Source organism: Notamacropus eugenii, chromosome 2, assembly GCF_028372415.1.
Source record: "Notamacropus eugenii isolate mMacEug1 chromosome 2, mMacEug1.pri_v2, whole genome shotgun sequence".
NCBI classification, from domain to species: Eukaryota; Metazoa; Chordata; class Mammalia; order Diprotodontia; family Macropodidae; genus Notamacropus; species Notamacropus eugenii.
The window spans coordinates 485,099,376-485,119,892 of record NC_092873.1 but is presented as its reverse complement, the minus strand read 5'-3'; the positions used below and the strand labels follow the sequence as shown (position 1 = coordinate 485,119,892).

Sequence of the window (20,517 nt, the reverse complement as noted above, 5' to 3'; positions counted from 1 at the left end):
AGTTTTTTACTTGTCTGTGTACTCATTGTTTTCTCCAAGTAGAACCCACATTCCTTGAAGACTAAATTGTATCTCCATCATGCTTCATAGCAGCTGGCACACAATGGTTACTCAATACATGTTAATTAAATTGGAAATGAGTTGAATAGAATTGAAAAGATCATGAGATAATATATGAAAAGCTCTTTGGGACTATAAAGCTCCACATATCAACACAGCTTGTTCTCACTGCTCTTTTGGCTACTCAGGGAAGTCCAAACCAAACAAAAAGGCCCAAGCCAAGGCAAAGCCATGTGGGTATTTATTTCTTGATGATACGTACATACCAGAAGCTGATAAGATGGGGCTCTGGCCAGTGAATGTGGAAGAATGAAGTAGGTACTATTCTTCATTCAGTAGAAAAGTCACTAGGTAAATGTATGTGAGTGGCAGGGAGGACTAGGCAGGCTACAGAGAATTTCCAACTGCTTCCTCAACAAGATGTGGGATCACTAGGGCAGTCCCATAGTAGGCCTCCTGTCATCCCATGTCTCTGCCCAGTTCTGCCCTCCATCCTCCAAAGCAGGTCAACCTCAACTTTTCTGGCTAATGTTTTCCCCAAAACTGTTTAAGAAGGAGAATTTTACTATATGAAAAAGGGGAGTACTAGTATATCCTTGCCATTTAAACATTTCCCTTAATCTTCTTGTTTCAGGACTAGCAATCTCTGAAAACAAAAGGAGGAATTCCTGGCTGGGTACCTGCCAAAGCAAAATCTCAGGGAGAGAGAAAACACTTGTGTTTAACACTAAGACAACGCCAAGGGGACAGTATCAAAAAACTGTAGGGGAAGGCTGGTATTTCTTTTCAAATGGCCCCCAACAGAGAAGTCGTCAGTGTAGACTCTAGTTATGCTCAAGGCATTCATGTGAAGGTAGTGATTTTACTCAGTAAAGAGCAGTCAAGCAGGACCACAACTATTTCCCTTATTAAGGAGATCCACAATTGTGTGGACATCCACAGCCAGCTATAACCACATAAAGAAAAAGAAATCGATTTTCGAGTTTATGTTTTATTCCTTTTTTATTAAAAAAGTATTTGTTGCCTGTTGAATTTTTTTTTAACTTTTCAAAACACAATCTTAAATTTTCAAGGTTAAAAAAAGCGTTCTTTATATATTTACTTTTTTCCTCCACTCGAACCTCTCTCTTCCCCTCTGCTTACCTGATCCAGATGGGTATATTACCTAATGAAGAAATTTCTGTTTTTACAATCTGGGAATAAGAAATGGGAGGTGGAGGGGTTAGGGTTAGAGGAAGAGTGGTTACTGGTCAAATAAAACTGCACATTTGCACTAAAAAAAAAAATAGAAGAAGAGACCAGCACATATAGGGATTGATCTACAATCCATGTTAAGGAAAACTCAAACTATCATTTCACCCTTTGTACAGATTTGTACAAATAATAATAATCTTTAAGGCACACACACACACACACACACACACACACACTCACACACACTCACAGATACACACACACATACATATACACACAAAGGTGCTAGTGGCCCCTTTACTGCCCCAACTTGCATAGGAAGAGGTGTCAGTAGGCAAAGATCACATGGTAAGTGACTTGGTGGCCATTGTCCCAGGCATAGAGTAGGCGGTCTTTGGGGTTGTAGTCTATCTGGGTGGTATAAGAGTATTCGTTCTCAAAGAGTAATCTCGGTACTATTTGGGTATTGGTGTGGGTGTCAAAGGCATAGGAGATGTTGGCATTGCGCTGGTTATAGCTGTCCACAGCATAGAGTACACCACAGATGACAAAACAGTTCCCATAGAAGTTCCGCCGGAGGCCAGTCCTCCAAGTGGTCTCCTTCTGTGTGCTCAGGTCCACAGAGTTGAGCTTGCTAAGAACAATGACCTCCTGGCTGAAGCCTTCATCATCGAGAGCTGGGTAGATAAGCCACAGACCATTCTCATCCACTGCAAAGTCCACATCTGAGTGGCCTCGCCATCTAAACGGTGTGGCTTCTTCATAGGCTACATCATGGAGCATTGCCCATGCAGCCACATAGCGCTGTTTCAAGTCATACTTGATGATATTGCGAGTAAAGGCACGATTATAGTAAAAGGCCCCATTGTACACAACATGGCCTGTGCCGATCCAGCTGTATGGAAGTTTGTACGAGTTGCTCCAACGACCTGTAAGGGAGGGTATGAAGAGGCAGTTATCAAGAAAAAGATGATCAAGTCAAAGGGAAGGAAGGATGATCACACAGGAAAAACAAGGCTGGCCACCCATATTACCCTCCTGTGTCTCCTGTGGAGTCTAGTTCAGAACCATGGTAAGAAACATACAACTCTCAGGAATGTAAGACCCCAAAGCACTTGACCAGGCACATACCAACTTTGTATCTTTGTCACCAACCCCTCCTAAGCTCTTATTTACCTGGAGAGGCACTGATACCTAAAATACATCTCCAACTGCCCCAGTCCTGAAGAGATCCATACCACTCACTCACATGGTCAGCCTAAAGAACCTCTCTGACTGCTTTGTAGGTTCTAGTCTCTGACTAAGCCATGATCTAAACTAAAGAGGGCACTGGACTCTCATCAGGTGAGGTACCTGGGCAGCCTAGTGTACATACCTTGTTTAAAGTTATCCAAGTTCCGGAACTCCACCAGAGTATTGCCATAGTAATAATTAGTAACATAAATTCGCTCATCCTTGGCCAGGGGATCTTTCATCCAAGCCCCTTCATTCCTCCCATAAGTGTTTTGAGTAGTAGGTCCTGTGATTGTGGAGAGGGTATCTTTGCACCTTCCTGTGAAAGATCAAGAAGGTTTTTGAGCAGTGAATCAACCTCACCTGAGGAAAACTCAGCCCAGAAACAACAAAAGAGGCTGACCACTCCACAAGGCTGCTGCTGAACAAAGTCCCAGGGCTTCCCATCATTGGCTAATTAATAAACATGGATATATTGCCTACTGGAGACAGTGTAGGAATGCCTAGAGACTATGGTGGATAGAATTACTTGTGTAAGGGTGAGAGGAACTCACTCCTTCAAGGTATTTGATCTGCTCCTTTTATATAGCTAGGTAGGAACCCTGGACCTTGTGTCCTGGATTGCTGGATATACATACAGACCCTGCCCTTTTGGAACTCAAGTTAAGAATCCCAGAGTTGAAAGGGACTTTTCAATTCCACTCCAATATTGATTAAATGTCTATTGTGTGCAGAGCACAGTGATATATCCTGGGGGAGATGTAAGGTTTAGATAAGACACAGCTCCTGTCCACAGAGAGCTTTCATTCAGTTTCATGGGGGTGGAGACATAAACATGTATGAATAAATTACACATTGTTATGTAAATGCATATAGCCATGCAAAAGACCTGCTGACGTAGGCGATGGAGAAGACTCCATGAAGGCAGTGGGCATTTGAATTGGGCTTCAAAGCACAGGAGAGAAGTTGAGCAGGAAATACTCTGGTTTTGTCAGAATATGGAACCCATAAAGGAGAGTAATGTGATGAGACTGAAAAAGTGAGGTAAGAGGTCAAGTTTGTGGGAGACTTTGAATGATAGTTCAAAGGAGTTTAACGGTTACTTAATAGGAACTATGTAAGATTTTTATCAGAGGAGAGACATCTGGTCTTGCCCAGTGACTTACAAACCAAATTATATTGGTGACTTCAGCTATGGCTATCACAGCACTTCAGCTTAGAAAGGGAAGAGGAAGAGGAAAAGGAAAAGGAAAGGGATGAGGAAGAAGGAGAGAGGGAAGAAGAAGGGAGGAGGAAAGAAAGGGTCAACTTAAGTTTATAGGCTTTAGGACGTAAGGACTTTTGGTGGTTTTTAAAATTTCCATTTCAATTAATAAGCATTTATTTTCTCTCCCTGCCCTACTGGGAAAAGACAAAGAAAAACAAAACCCTTACAACAAAATGCACAGTCAACCAAAATATATTCCCACATTGAACATGGCGTTAACAGCTTTGTGGACTGGTAACAATTTGCAGGAAGTAGACAGCAGTTTGCAGGGTGTGGATTGAATCCCACCACTTGACTGATCTATTGGAGCAACTTCCATCGAAATGCTCAGCCTGTCCTAATGGAGGGACAAGGGAAATAATCATGGCCAAAATTGGTGCTTGCCTGGCCACGTGCACTCACCTCGTAGCAGAACCCTGGGCTGCTCACCGGAATAGGAAGAATCTGTGTTTGGGGGTGGAGGAAGTAATATATAATCATGAGGCACAATACTGACTGCTGATTAGAATTAGGGTAAAGCACTTCCCAGAGACTGTGTACAATTTCTCCATCCCCTTTACATGGTTCTGGGAGAACAAATGGGGGCAGTGAAGGCAACAGACAGGACTATATGCCAGGAAAAATTGGAAGCAGAGATAAGCTGAAGACCCGATGGGGCCCAAGAAGGGTGGGCGCCAAGGTCAGATGCCAGAGTCATGAAGGGGCTATGTCTTGAAGTGGGTCTGGTGGCAGGGCTGGGTATGGGCATTTGGCAGTCAGAGGATCAGTTTGTTGTATGAAATCAAGCCATGGAATTGATTTAACAAATGCCACAGCCTACTTACACAAATGAGCATAACCTCTTTTACTGTGTACTCACTTTTCTTGGCAATGATCCAAACTTTGGAGGAACTCATCTGAGAGTTATTTTGGAGCCTATAGGGTGGTTCTCCAAAATGCTCATAAGCAGGGCACAGATTCATACTCTGAGGGTGGTTCAAAGCCATTCAGAGCCAAGCCTAGTGAAACATGTCAGTGATAGTGTTGGTGAATCCAGTTCAGAGTCCCCAAAGAGGGGCAACAAAAGTTTGGAAGGGGTGTGACCCGGTGGTGATGGTGCCAGCTTTGGAGCCTGAGGACTCAAGTACCCCTGTCACTTACCATCAATGTGGCCTTGAACAAATCATGACACCTCTCTCACCCTCAGCTTCCTCATCTGCAGAATAAAGAGCATGGAGGAGAGGACCTGTATTGTCCCTTCCAGCTCTAAATCTATGATCCAATGACAAGTAATTTCAGAAGGAGTTCCAAATATAGTCTAATAATAATAACTAGCAAGTTTTGTGAAGTGGTCAACAAATATTATCTCATTTGATCCTAAAAATAACCCTAGGAGGTAGATCCTATTATCATCCACATTTTATAATCAGAAAACTGAGACAGATAAAGGTTAAGTGACTTGTTCAGTTTCACACAGCTAATAAGTGTCTAAGGTAAGATTTGAACTCAGAACATTCTGACTCCAGGTCCAGCATGCCATCATCTACCTTTAAGTAAGGGCAGCCTTGCTGGAATCAGTATTTAGGTGCCCAAGCTTACAAGGTGGTCTTCCAATGTAGACGTAACCGGACCTGGAGTCAGGAAGACATGAGTTCAAATCCTGCCTTAGACATTTAGTAGTTGTGTGACCCCATGCAAGTCTTAGACAACTATTAATTGTGGGACCTGTGCAAATCACTTAACATCTATCAACTTCAGTTTCCTCAACTGTAAAATGGGAATAATATTAGCACATACCTTGAACCATTGTTGTGAGAGTCAAATGAGATAAGATTGGTAAAGTGCTCAGCACAGAGCTTGCTACATTGTAGGTGATTAATAAATGCTTGTTTCCTTCCTTCCAGTGCTTAGGAAGGGTTAATAATCTTTTGAATAGACCTGTCCTGCTATCTTCAGTAAAGAAAATAATAGGCCCAGGATTTAATAGCCACATCTCATACAGGTCTGTGTCAAAATCTTTTTCCCAGCTTAGACATTCTTTCCAGGGCAGTGAAACTGGTAGCCCCTGACCTTCCCTAATGACCCAGAGATGGCAGTGAAAAGAATGGAGCAAGCGTGTGCTTGTCTGTGACAAAAGTGACCTCCTAGTTTCAAGTCAGCCAGGGCAGAGTACCATGATGTGTCCCTTCAGGGCACTCTCAGGTCCCTGGTGACTTACTTTAAATCCCTGGCCACAAAAGCCCAATTGTGCAAAGCTGGCCTTCCCCATCCACCCCGGGGGTGTGGAGCAGCTTGGAGGCTAGGTCTGCTTTTAGTAATCAGCTATGGCATCTCCAGGCCTGACATGCTGTCAGCCTCTTTCCCAAGCTCAAAGAGCCTCTGCAAAAGCAGAGACCACCCTCTAGGGTTAGGGCAGTTTTAAGCAATTAATGCTTACCAAGCATTTGGAAAGCTATGAAAGATTAAAGCTGCATCAAGACCTTTGGAAACCCTGTATAAAAATGTTTACATCTATTCATTATCTTTTTGAGCCTCACGACAACCAAGTATTTTTTTTTTATCTCCTCACACTTTACAGATGAAAAAACTGAGGTTAAGGGACTTGTCCAAGGTCATACACTTGGAAAATATCAAAGGTAGGATTTGAATGAAGGCTTCCTGACTCCAAATCCTGTACTTTATCAGCTACTGGTGTCCCCCATGCATGGAATTTCCTCCCTCCTTATCTCTGCCTCCTAGCATTGTGGCTTCCTTGAAGTCTCAGCTAAAATCCCACCTTCTACAAGAAGCCTTTCCTGAGCTTGCCTCTATGGATTAACTCCAATTTCCCATGAATATCTTGTTCATGCATTATCCTTGGCGTGTTGTTTCCTTCATTAGATTGTAAATTTCTTGAAGGCAGGGGCTGTCTTTTGTCCTTTTCTGTAACCCCAGCACCTAGCACACTGCTTGACATGTAGGTGCTTAATAAATGCTTGTTGACTTGACAGCACATGGTCAAACCCTGCTTTCTGGCTCCCCCCTTCTCTCCCTTAACCCCCACTCCCACCCTCACCTCTCTATTTTTTCCAACCAGGCTCAGTAGCTATGTGCAAAGCCCAACGTGTAAACAACTCTGTGGGAGGTTTGTCAGATCCAAGGTGGACTAAGTCAGTTGTGATTCTGACTTTTAGAAATAAACAGAAACCAGGCAGGGGATTCATACAAAGCCCAACAGCTCATTCTCTTACAATTGAGCTCATCCACTGTAACAATAAAATTGAGTCCCTGGCTAGACTTAGGCTTCAGAGCTTTGATGGAAAATATCTCATTCTCTGGCATTTGGAAAGATCCTTGCTGCCAATCAACAATTAGCTCAAACTCTGCAATGTTTGCACACCATCCCCACCCTCCTCAGAGCTGTGTCCCAATCTCTGTGCCAGGGATGCACAGGCCTCCTCATCTGTGCCCAGGTAAATGGATATCCACTGCTTTCTCCTCTCCCAGTGTTCGCGGTTTAGAAGGAGGGGTGCCCCTACAGTCCCAGAATGCTTATAGGGGTTTCTTCATCTGTTCCAATCAATCAGGCATTTATTATCCCCCTTCTATATGCCAGGCACTATGCCAGGTATCAGAGATTAAAAAATAAAGGGGGAAAAGTCACTGTGCTAGACTGAGACATATCTTTTTGGACTGAGTCAATGTGGGAATTTATTTTGCTGGATATTTGATATAAATATCTTATTTATATATTTGTAAGAAGGACTTTGTTTTTCTTGTTTTCTCAGTGTGGGCAGAGGGAGGGAGGTGGAAGTGAGATTCAGCAAATTTTCATTTAATTAAAAAAAATTAGTTAAAAAAAATTCTTGAACTCAAAGAATTTATATTCTCCCAGGAGTGGGATTGAGGGTGGGTAGGGGGAGAAACAATATACACATAGATAAGTATATATAGAATATACACACAAGAGGTAATTTTGGGAGAGAGGGCACTTTGGAGCTGGGAGGAAGGTAGAGGGGGTCCCTATAGAAGATGATGCCCGAGCTGAATCATGAAGTAAATGATGGAGTTGAAGGTGAGAAGGGAATGCATTCTAACCTCTGTTCAAGCACAACAAGACAGGAGATCTAGTGTTATGTGTAAGGAACCATAAAGATGCCCATTTGCCTGGACCATAGAATGGTGGTGGAGAAGTAAATGCATAATAAGGCTGGAGAGATAGTTTGGGGCCAGCTTGTGAATGGTTTTAAATGCCAACCAGAGGAGTTGATATTTTATAATCTAGGTAACAGAAAGCCATGGGCATTTACATATTGGGGGAGTGGCATGGTCAAAACTGTGTTTAAGCAAAATCATTCTGGAAGCTCTGTGTAGGATGGACTGGAGTGAGGAGAGAGCTGAGTAAGGAAGTTCTTGCCGTAGTCCAAGAGATGACGAGCTAAGCTAGTGTGGTTTGTGAGGGGAAGACAGGAGAGATTACAGAGGGGAAAATGATGAGATCTGGCAACTTAGTGGAAAAATGGGATGAGAGAGAATGAGAAGTCATGCCAAAGTTGTAATCCTAGGAAACTGGCAATATGGCAGTGCCTTGGACAGAGAAAGAGCAGGTTTTGGGGAAAGATGGTGAGCTCTGTTTTGGACATACTGGGCTAGCTACAGAACATCCTGTTTAAAGTGTCCAATAGGCAGTTAGTTGATGATGTGGGGCTAGAACTCAGGAGAGAATCATGGCTAGAAAGATCTGAGAGTCATCTGCATGGATGAGATAATTCAATTTATGGCAGGAAAGGGTGAGCAGGTCACCAATGGAGAAAGTGGGGAGAGAGAAAAGATAACCAGGACAGAACCTTTGAGTATACCCATGGCTAAGGGGCATGACACTGACAATAAATCAGCAAAAAAGGACTAAAAAGGAGAGTGAAGATAGAGGAGAACCAGGAGAGAGAAATATTATAAAAACCCAGAAGGGGGAAAAGCTGTATCCAGGCAGTTGATAGTATTAGGTGCTGCAGAGAGATCAAGGGCTTGCGAAAAATTCACTAGATTTGGCAATAAGAAGTTTTGGAGAGCTCGGAGTTGTGGCTCCCGGGGTGACCTGGGCAGACTTTCCACATGAGGGACTTGCTTAATGAATTCTTCTCCTTGGCAGAGTCCCATGACCTCTGTTAGAAATGCAGCCAAAAGAATAAGGAAAGCCTCAATTGATATTATCTAGGTCACAGCTGTTGCTGGCCTTGTAACAGTTTTATCACTCAGTCCTTTGGGTGTTCTCTGTACCTAAGACAGCTTAAAGGATAGCTCAGAATAGAAGTCTTCCCTTCTGAAACACTAGACCAAAGGAAATCCACACTGCCATCCTGGGGACCCTAGACCACCTAGAGCTGTGATACTATGCCGTGAAGACGCCACCTTACCCAGTCTTGTTCACAACACTTTGTTCTGCTATCACCATCAATGGGCTAATTTGGGAAACCCAGCTACAAGGTGCTGAGTTCCCCTGCTTTTATCTATTGCCTTTTAGATAACCTCAGAGATGGAAAGAAGCTAAGGTGCTTGGTGAGGAATATTAGCAGCATTCACTGCTTCCTTGTTCCCATAGCTTTTCTCCCTTGCCCTTCTTGATGATGTAACCTGTTCCATATAAATAACCCAATAAGTAGAATATCCAGATCACAAATGGGGATTGCCTCTCATCACTAACAAGGACCGTAAAGCCAGTCTTCTTTTTCTCTTCTCTCAAGCCCAGAGGTGTCTTTTTTGACCTGGCTGGAGAGGAGCCACAAGCCCAGAAGCTAGGCAGTGCTGGTTTCCTGCAGCTCCTCCGACCATCAACCACTGCCGTATCCTGGTTCCTCCTTCAGGTCCCAGTACTTGCTGGTCCCCTTGGTGAACAAGTTTGGTAGATGCCTGGAAGGTCAGTTATTTTCAAGTTTGAAGCTAGGCTAAGCTGGAACTAACATAACACTTTGGAGCCCAGACGGTCCTGCCAGAAAGTGAAAAACGAGGGCCATTCCAATGTTCTTGTCCTTGGCAGCAAACCAGTGGCATTTGGGGAAAGTGAAGAGAACATCCTTTCATCTTCAAGGGAAACAAAAAGGAAGAAAATGTTTGGGGTTCATGCACAGAGACAAAGGACAACATTTCTGAAAGGTCGCTTTGGGGCAGAATCAAGCAGATTTTTACTTTACTGGCTCACTGCACCAAATATTTAAAAGCTCTAGGAAAAGATCATTATCAACTAGTAAACCAAAACCACAGAATTTGGAGACTGGAAGAGTCCTTGGAAATGATGTATTCCAATCTCCTTGTTTCTCAGGTAAGAAAGCGGAGGCCTAGAAATTGTTATGTGTCCAGGGTCCCACAGTTAGTCACCTGGTAAAAAGCAGGATTAGCATCCAGGTCTTCTGACTTAGAGTCCAAGCTAGTTCAGTAGCTCTTAGGTGAGGGTTGTCAGTCTTTTTTTTTTTAACTTAACCATTCATCTGTTTATTTGTCTGTTTCTTTATTAATTTATTTCTATCCATCTCAGCTCAGAACTCTACTTTCTTTTTCTTTCTTTCCTTTTGTTTCTCTTTCTTTTCTTTTGTCTTTCCTTCTTTCTTTCTTTCCTTCTCCCTTTCTTTCTTTCACCCTTTCTCTTTTTTGTTCTTTCTCCTTTTCTCTCTCCCTTTCTTTCTTTCCCTTTTTCTTTCTTTCTTTCTCCCCTTCTTTCTCCCTTTCTTTCTCTTCCTTCCTTCCCTCCTTTCTTCCTTTCTCTCTCACTCTCTCCCTCCCTTCTTCCCTCCCTCTCTTCCTTCCTTCCTTCCTTTCTTTCTCTCTTTCTTTTTTTCTTTCTTTCACAATCAGGGTTAAGTGATATGCCCAGGGTCACACAGTCAGTAAATGTCTGTGGCTGGATTTGAAATTAGGTCCTCCTGACTCTAGAGCTCATGTTCTAGCCACTGTGCCACCTAGCTGCCCCAGTATTCTAATTTGTAAGACTATAGAAATTTAGGTTACAAGATGTCTGAATTTCTAGGAGTTTTCAAAGAGCTGGCTTTGGGATTTGAAACTGAGCTAGGACAGTAGCTGAGGCTGGAATGTGTCCATGGAATTCAGGGTGGGGGTGGGGGGGACTGAAATAGAGATTGCTGAATATTGAGTTACTTAAGGAAGGTGAGGGGGGCAGAGCCAAGATGGCGGAGTAGAAAGACGCACAAACACATAGCTCCGAACCCACAACCCATAGAACATCTGTATAAAGTAACTCATGGCGAATTCTGGAGCAGTGAGGCCACAGAACAGTGGAGCGAAGATTTCTGTTCCAGAGGGACCTGCAAACCTCTCACAAAAGGTCCGTCGCACTGTGGACGCGGAGCCCAGCCCAGCCCTGCCGCGGCCGCAGCACCAAGAGGAACAGATCCGAGCAGGCTTCAGGGACGGGATCTCCAGTGGCCGCGCAGGTCCCTCCACCCACAGGTGACGGGGGTCAGTGAGAGGGTCTCTTTGGTGGGTCGAGAGGGGAGTGGGGTGCCCCCATAACTCAGGCCCCCTCAGGAGGCAGAAGCTGAGGCAGGAGCAGACCAGGGCTCCCCAAGCAGGCAGGAGCCTGGATCCATTGTGGAAGGTCTGTGCATAAACCCCCTGAGGGAACTGAGCCTGAGAGGTGGCCCTGCCCCGACCTGAGCACCTGAACTTAATCTCACACTGAATAGCAGCCCTGCCCCTGCCAAAGCCCCGAGGCTGGGGAACAGCATTTGAATCTCAGACCCCAAACGCTGGCTGGGAGGATCAGGAGGTGAGGTGGGTGTGAGGAGAATATTCAGAGGTCAAGTCACTGGCTGGGAAAATGCCCAGAAAAGGGAAAAGAAATAAGACTACAGAAGGTTACTTTCTTGGTGAACAGGCATTTCCTCCCTTCCTTTCTGATGAGGAAGAACAATGCTTACCATCAGGCAAAGACACAGAAGCCAAGGCTTCTGTGTCCCAGCCCACCCAATGGGCTCAGGCCATGGAAGAGCTCAAAAAGAATTTTGAAAATCAAGTTAGAGAGGTGGAGGAAAAACTGGGAAGAGAAATGAGAGACATGAAGTCAAAGCATGAACAGCAGATCAGCACCCTGCTAAAGGAGACCCAAAAAAATGCTGAAGAAAATAATACCTTGAAAAATAGGCTAACTCAATTGGCAAAAGAGGTTCAAAAAGCCAATGAGGAGAAGAATGCTTTCAAAAGCAGAATTAGCCAAATGGAAAAGGAGATTCAAAAGCTCCCTGAAGAAAATAGTTCTTTCAAAATTAGAATGGAACAAATGGAGGCTAATGACTTTATGAGAAACCAAGAAATCACAAAACAAAACCAAAAGAATGAAAAAATGGAAGATAATGTGAAATATCTCATTGGAAAAACAACTGACCTGGAAAATAGATCCAGGAGAGACAATTTAAAAATTATGGGACTACCTGAAAGCCATGATCAAAAGAAGAGCCTAGACATCATCTTTCATGAAATTATCAAGGAAAACTGCCCTGAGATTCTAGAACCAGAGGGCAAAATAAATATTCAAGGAATCCACAGAACACCGCCTGAAAGAGATCCAAAAAGAGAAACTCCTAGGAACGGTGTAGCCAAATTCAAGAGTTCCCAGGTCAAGGAGAAAATATTGCAAGCAACTAGAAAGAAACAATTCAAGTATTGTGGAAATACAATCAGGATAACACAAGATCTAGGAGCTTCTACATTAAGGGATCAAAGGGCATGGAATAGGATATTCCAGAAGTCAAAGGAACTAGGACTAAAACCAAGAATCACCTACCCAGCAAAACTGAGTATAATACTTCAGGGGAAAAATTGGTCATTCAATGAAATAGAGGATTTTCAAGCATTCTTGATGAAAAGATCAGAGCTGAAAAGAAAATTTGACTTTCAAACACAAGAATGAAGAGAAGCATGAAAAGGTGAACAGCAAAGAGAAGTCATAAGGGACTTACTAAAGTTGAACTGTTTACATTCCTACATGGAAGACAATATTTGTAACTCTTGAAACATTTCAGTATCTGGGTACTGGGTGGGATTACACACATACACATGCACACACGCACACACACATAGAGACAGAGTGCACAGAGTGGATTGAAGAGGATGGGATCATATCTTAAAAAAATGAAATCAAGCAGTGAGAGAGAAATATATTGGGAGGAGAAATGGAATGGGGCAAATTATCTCATAAAAGAGGCAAGCCAAAGACTTATTAGTGGAGGGATAAAGAGGGGAGGTGAGAGAAAAACATGAAGTTTACTCTCATCACATTCCACTAAAGGAAAGAATAAAATGCACACTCATTTTGGTATGAAAACCTATCTTACAATATAGGAAAGTGGGGGATAAGGGGATAAGCAGGGTGGGGGGGATGATGGAAGGGAGGGCATGGGGAGGAGGGAGCAATTTGAGGTCGACACACATGGGGAGGGACAGGATCAAAAGAGAATAGAAGTAATGGGGGACAGGATAGGATGGAGGGAAATATAGTTAGTCTTATACAACACAACTATTATGGAAGTCATTTGCAAAACTACACAGATTTGGCCTATATTGAATTGCTTGCCTTCCAAAGGGAAGGGGTGGAGAGGGAGGGAGGAAGAGAAGTTGGAACTCAAAGTTTTAGGAACAACTGTCGAGTATTGTTCTTGCTACTAGGAAATAAGAAATACAGGTGAAGGGTATAGAAAGTTATCTGGCCCTACAGGACAAAAGAGAAGACGGAGACAAGGGCAGAGAGGGATGATAGAAGAGAGAGCAGATTGGTCATAGGGGCAATTAGAATGCTTGGTGTTTGAGGGGGGGAGGGGAGAAAAGGGGAGAAAATTTGGAACCCAAAATTTTGTGAAAATGAATGTTAAAAGTTAAATAAATAAATTTTAAAAAAAAAGGAAGGCGATAGGGTAAATTCTGGGGCCCTTCCTCTTGTCATTGTTACTGTTTTCTAAGGCACTGTACAAAGCAAACGATACTATCACTTCCCTTCAGCAACTTCAGGCTGCGTACCTAGGCATAGGGGAAGACTGGGATGCTTGTCTATCACATACCCCCTCAAGGAGTAGTCTGCCCTCTAATCTAGTAGGAGAAAGTGGAAAGATGGGGCCTGTTAAGGTTTTACCTCTTTAAGGTCAAACTCAGAATCTTCACTGAACTCAGCTACTAGGCAGGCATAATCTGTTATCTTAACCCTAAGAGTCCTTCTTCTCCAACCCCCTTCACTCTCACCCCCTGCAAAGCCGCAATTGTTAAGTCCAGGAAACTGCAAAGGCATTGACCACGTGGCGGGCAGGGAGGTTTGACTGCATTCTGCATCCTCTTCCCAGATCACATCCAAGTTTGGGGCTGCTGGCAGTTGTCAGAGCAAAGCAAGAGCTAGGCGATGATTCCCACCCTTTCATAGCTTCCCCAGTCTGTCATTGTTTGTTTGACTGAAGTACTGTTTGGGGCCAATTTATGTTTGGTACTAAAGTTAGCAAAAAATTATTTTATTTTGGGAGGTTTGTAATATTGAGGGGGAGGAGGAAAAGGAATGACTAGAGACAGCCTAGAGTGTCACAAAGCCACGTTTAAAATCCTTGGAATAAGGTGTTTCCATTTGAAAGCAGATCCATTGGAAGACACATTTTAAATTGATTTAGTAATGTCAAGGCTCATCCTCACTAGTTAGCTGCAGCATCGCCAGAGGTTAGAGCTGGGAAATCATCTCATTTTAGAACTGCCAAGCAAAGCAGTAGATGGATTGTTCTTGGGTTAAAATTGCTGTCTGTCACACAAGACACTCTATCTCCTGACTCCCAGACTTTTCACTGTTTCTCTCTGGCTGGAATTCTTTCCTTTATCATTTCTGCTTTCTGGTTCTTCAAGTCTCAACTAAAATCCTGCCATCTACAATAAGCCTTTCCTGGTCCTCCTTAACCTTCTTCTTTGGGATAACCTCCAAACTTCCCTGCATTTTGGAGGCCTCATGATTCCATGTTCAACCTGCAAAATGGTGCCTGTGCCTAGAGTTTACTCCTGCGTCACCTCTGCCTCGCTGAATCTCTAGCAAGACTCAGCTTAAGTAGCACCACAGCCTTTCTGGACCGCTGCTTTAATGCTTCAATGTCCTCCCTTCATTTGATGTTACTTTGTATATATATTTATATGGATACATACATTCACTTTGCATATATATATAAAATTCATTAATCTGGATCATGCATTCACTTTGTATATATATATATATATATATATATATATATATATATATATATATATAAATTCATTAATCTGGATCATGCATTCACTTTGTATATTTTTATCTGCATACATGTATTCAATTTGTATCTATTTTTAATTTGGATGCATGCATTCACTTTGTATGTATTTATTGTTCTGGGTGTGTGTATTCACTTTATACATATTTATTGATCTGGATATGTGTATTTACCTACCTGTCCCCCAAAAGAAGATCAGCTCCTAGAAAGCATGGACTTTTTTGTCTTTCTATCCCTAATGCTTAGCATGGCACAGTGTGGGTGCAAGAGAAATGCTTGTGAATGAAAGAATGAATGAATGATTACAGGGAAGTCAATGAAGACCCCACATCTTTCCAAATGACTTTCCCCCAACCTCTCCCTCCTCTGAGCTCCCTGACTCACATTTCCAGTTGTCTGCTAGATATTTTTACCTAAATATTCGGCCAGTACTTCAAGCTCAGCATGTACAAAACTGAATTTAGCATCTTCCTCCTGCCATACTAACCCCTCCTTTGAAACTTGCTTTTCCTTCTGACTTTGCTATTATAATTGACAGGACCACCATTCATCATACCAGCTGTGCTCACCTCTAACGCAGCTCAGTTCCCGACTCTTTGGATAAATTTTCCACTTTGTTCCCACCGTGGGTACCTTCCCACTTCCCCTAGCCCCTTCACCTTTTCTGCTCTCCTTTTTTGTGTCTTCTCCCATTCGAATATGAGCTTCTTGAGGGAGCACTATCTTTCTTTTTGCTGGTAATTTAACATTCCTTTGCTGACCAGGTTCAATACCTCAGGGTAATCTGTTCCTCATTCTGTTCCCCAAACAGCTTTTGAATTCTATTACTTCTACCTCCCATCGGTCCCTTCCTTTCAGTCTTAATTGCCACCATCCCAGGGCGGGTCCTTATTATCTCTCACCTCAACCATTTCAGTTACTTTCTATCTGGTCTCTTTGCTTCTAATTTCTCCCTGTTTTAATTCATACTTCACACAGCTGCTAAATTAAGCTTCCTAATGCCCAGGCAACCACAATCATGTCACTCCTTCTCCCTAGTCTGGCATTCAAGAGCCTTTACAACATGGTTCCAACATACTTCTCCACTCATCTTTTACTTTTCGAACACCTACATTTCTCCCTAACTAGTATACTCACTATTGCCTGAATCTGACCCATTTTTTTTCTGCTTTTGCTCACACCATCATCTAATGAAGTTCAGTTGAAATGTCACCTCCTGCCTCAAGCTTCCATTCATCCTGACAGCTACAAGGGTGCTCTTCCTCTTGTACTTTTCTCCTATGTAGTAAGTGCTATTTTATATTCCACTTATCGCATAAATGTCTTATATCCCTGTAATCTCCCCATCTTATCTCCCTGTAAACTTGGGGAGGGAAGGGATTGTGTCTTATTAGTCCCTTTGTCCTTTATCACTTGGCACTGTATCTTGCATATTTTTTCTTTTGGCCTGTATCTGTAATATTATTAATGTGGGAAATTCATGGTGTTGAAATTCCCTCTGTTGATGCAAACTGACAACTCATCTATAATATGACCTTGGAAAACTGCCTGGGTCTTTGAGAGATTAAGTGACTTGCCCATATTCACTTAACACAACCAGTATATGTCAGAGATGGGACTGATGCCTACATCTTCCTGACTCCAGTCAGTTCCCTACCCACTATCCCACTTTGCCTGTTATTCTTCATATACCAAGGACTTAATAAATGTTTTGCTGAATTAAGATGATAAAAAAGATCCATCATTACCCAACATTAGTATATGGGAAACATCTGTCTGAGATGAGTGTTTGTGACTGATTCCTCAAACAGAAAAAATTTCCAAAGTTTCCTACAACAAACCAGATAATCCAGGGTGGGGGAAATCCCCCAAATTTTCTGTTTATTTATCTAATGTTTTGAGTCCACATCATCAAAGTCTCATTTGTGACATCCCCCAAAGCCAGAATTACATTTCTGGCCCTGTATACCTAAGTAGAAGGTGTATAATATTACTAGATGATGGTGCCTGGAAAAAACAATCTGTATAGTGAAGATAGAGATTTCAGAACTCCTGCAAGGCTGTACCCTATTAATTGGAGTCAATGTCAGACAATCCTGTTAATGGTAGCAATGTCAGGATGTTGCATACCTTAGAGAGATAGTGTGGGGACCCTGACTGGAGGCAGGATATAGCAGCAATAGAGAAACCCAGTACTGACCAGAGGGCTCCAGGTTAGCATTGGTATATCATCATTTGGACCTCCTAAGAGGGTTTCTACCTGACAGTCTTTTACCCATTTGTCACCAACATTCTGGATATTTGGGGAAGGGAAAAATCAACTTTTCTAAACATCTGGAGGAATGAGACAGGATGTGAATAGGGTTCAGGAACTAGCATTCTCTGACTTTGGTAACCATTTGTTTAAACTCATACCATAATCTGTTTCCTATTATGTGCACCTTTCATTGTCTACCAGCAAAACTCTACTTTTAAGTCCTAGCTTGTCTACATTGTATTACAGGGAGAAAGGGCATGTTATTTCTTGGTAAGAACAAGGGACTAGGTGGAATTCCAGAAGCCTAGTATGGTTGCTGACACTGCACGTAGTTACCAGCCTCTGCATAAGAAGAGATTCCTCTAGCTTCTACATATTAAGGTTTAGAGAATTTCAATGGAACATTCCCATAGTCAGGATCTGATATATCTCTGGCACAGCCATACCTGAGAGAATAGGAAAGGGCTTATATCTTGTCAAGGACACAGCTATCTCTGATCTTGTGACAAAATAATAATAGTCCAAACTTTTGTTGTTCTATGAGCTCAAAACCTCAGGCAGTTCATAGCCTGGTCCAGAACACAAGACATCTCTGGGGATACACATAAAGAACACAGAGACCCAAAGGGAATACTACCCAGGTACATCAATTACCTGAATTCACAAGGTTCTACCATGAAGGAGTCTCTCCTAGCTCTTTTGTTTTCATTTGCACCCACAGTGAACTAACCTATAACCCTCTGGGGGTGGGGAACATGTGGCCTCGAGGTGACACGTGACCTTCTAGGTCCTTGGGTGCGGCCCTTTGACAGTTCAAGTTTTACAGAACAAATCCTTTCATTAAGGGGACTTGTTCTGTGAAGTTTGGGTTCAGTCAAAGGATCTCACTTGAGGACTTAGAGGGCCACATGTGGCCTCGAGGCTGCAGGTTCCCCAGCCCTGCTAGCCCAAGAATTTTGTTTCTGCCTAAGTTTGTTGCCACTGCTCTTTTTTTTGTTTCTGTTTTTTGAGACTGAGCATCTCTATGTCACCTAGGAAGGAAATGATCACTAATGGGCCTGATCTCCTTATTGATCAGATTGAAGCTTTGCCCTGTTCTGTTTCTGAACTGAGTCATAAATTTAATCACTTAAACGTAAATACTTTAAATAAACTTAAAAACACAGAAATTTAAATGCTTAAACAGCCTGGTGCCCTGCCCCCCACTCCCAGGAGCTCACCACATTGATACAAACATCCAGTGGTTTTAGCTTACTACAACCTGGAATATCCGATCTCAAGAATTCTGCCTCAGCTTTTCTGGTACCAGGGATGATAGGCATGTGCCACCAGCCCTGACTTTCTGCTTGTTTTTATCTATTCACCCCAGGGCACCACGCTCGCAGAGGCTGGTGAGCATTTGGAACTGTTTCCTAAATTGCTTCCTGCTGACTCCAGAGTTCAGCTACCCTGCCTCTCAGTGGAGTAAGGCCTGTTTATTTATTAAATAGAAACAATTCAGCCTTCTGGAACAGTGAAAACTAATTCCTGCTCTTACATGACAAGCAGAACTTCTGCCCACGTCAAGCTCATTAAGCTGATTCAGGAAGAGACAACTCACCAATCACATTCCTGATGTCATCTTCTTCCTCTGGGCTTAGAGTAGGACTAGAAGGAGCCATGCCTTTTTCAGCAGCAGTCATGTCTACCCCAAGTGAGTCCTCAGTCTCGGCTCTGATTGTGGTTGGAGGAAGTGGGGCCATGGGAGCATCTGTTGCCATTCCATCCATGGCTACTGTCGCAAAGGTTGCTGTGGTTGTTGGTTCCTGGATGGTGGTTTGTGCCACTGTGGTTGTTGGTTCCTGGGAGGTCAGTTCACCAGTCACCTTATGGATGTCATCTAGGGATTCTGTACTTGTAGGTACCACTGGAAGTTGGTTGCTTGAGGTGGCCAAAGGAGCCTTGGTGACTCCCACTATAGATTCAACAGAGGTTGTAGGTGGGAGTAAAGTGGCCACCATTTTGACAGGTGCAGCCTGAGTGCTGTAGTCTGTTATTACAGCAGCATTGTGGGTAGTAGACAGGCCTCCTGCTATGATTGGTCTACTGGTGGTGCTAGTTAACAGGTCTTCATGCCTCAAGAGCTGGTCTTCAATGAGCAAGTCCATGGAATTCTCCCCACTGAACAGTTCATCTTCTGCCAAAGAGACAACACAAGACTCATTTGTAACATGTTGAGTGGATCAATGTAATTTGGTTGTCATAAGAACAGCAAGTACTTAGGAAACAATATGGAGTCTTTTCTCAAAATGCTGCTATGGCTTAGAGATGGCAACAGTTTGGGGGATTTCCACTGAAAGGAGGAGAAAATGCATAGGAAGAAAGAAATTGTATTTTCTAGAGGTTTCATAGTACCTTTTGCTACCATTTCTCCTGCTAACTAACGTCAGCTAATCACAAAAATTAACCGCTCTCCCTGCATGTGGTAAGACCTGTGGTCTCCCAGAATCAGGGAGTGCCAGAATGCTAGAGTCAGAAGGGGCCTGAGACCATCCAGTCCAACCCTCTCATTTTATAGAAGAGGTGATGGAGGTTCAGAAAGTTGAAGTGATTTGTTCAAAGTCATACAGCCAATCAGAAAGAGACCCTTGAATATTTGTTGTTAATTCACAAGTATTAGTAGACAAGGAATAGGTTACAACATTAATAGAAAAGCCAACATGGGCTATGTCTAAGAAGAAATCTGTCTTTCTCTTTATGAGTCTACTCATAGCACTCTAAAGGAGCTATTGGCTCCCCTTTCTTTCCCATGGAGGACTCTGCTAAGCCCAACTCACGCTGCTCCTCGATGTCATTCTCTTCCTCGGAGACCTTGGCCTTGTAATAGGTGATGCCCCGTATGACAGTGGGTTTGGAAGCTGGTCGACCCCTCAGATGAATCTGCCTTTGGAGGGGCCTTCGTGGAGCCATGGCCTCTGGAGGAGCCGGGGGCTGGAGTGGAAGGAGATCAATGGCGTTGATTTGTTGGGACACAGTTTCTTCTCGCAGAAATCGCTCTTCATACTGCTGCTTTGGAAGACAGAAGGGCTCACTTAATTCACTTTTTCGAGGAAGCCAAAACCAATGGGAAGGCATGCTCAAAAGAGCACCAAGGACAACACTTTCTTCTTAGTCCTAGCAACCACAGAGATGGGGAGGGAAGGAAAGTTGACCTCAATGATGAGTTTTCTCTAGATGAGATGGGTGTGGGACGAGAATAAGTCAGTAAAGGAGGTTGTACAAAATGCAGTGAGGGCCAT

The 20,517-nt window shown here is 43.1% G+C and overlaps 1 protein-coding gene across 2 annotated transcripts in view; it reads right to left on the bottom strand.

Annotated features, from left to right (window-relative positions):
• Positions 1-1,043: 1,043 nt before the first annotated feature.
• The window catches only part of OLFML2B (olfactomedin like 2B), a 57,809-nt gene continuing 38,335 nt past the window's right edge, over positions 1,044-20,517 (bottom strand). Inside the window, exons 5-8 of one of the 2 annotated variants that reach the window (XM_072648815.1) lie at positions 20,056-20,284; positions 18,840-19,415; positions 2,630-2,806; positions 1,044-2,183 (exon numbers count right to left, since the gene is read on the bottom strand). In XM_072648815.1, the coding sequence (XP_072504916.1) occupies positions 1,582-2,183; positions 2,630-2,806; positions 18,840-19,415; positions 20,056-20,284 (1,584 nt within the window). In that variant the 3' untranslated portion in view covers positions 1,044-1,581. Of the gene's footprint in view, positions 2,184-2,629; positions 2,807-18,839; positions 19,416-20,055; positions 20,288-20,517 lie in introns of both variants that reach the window. The other variant, XM_072648814.1, reaches the window with a different exon arrangement.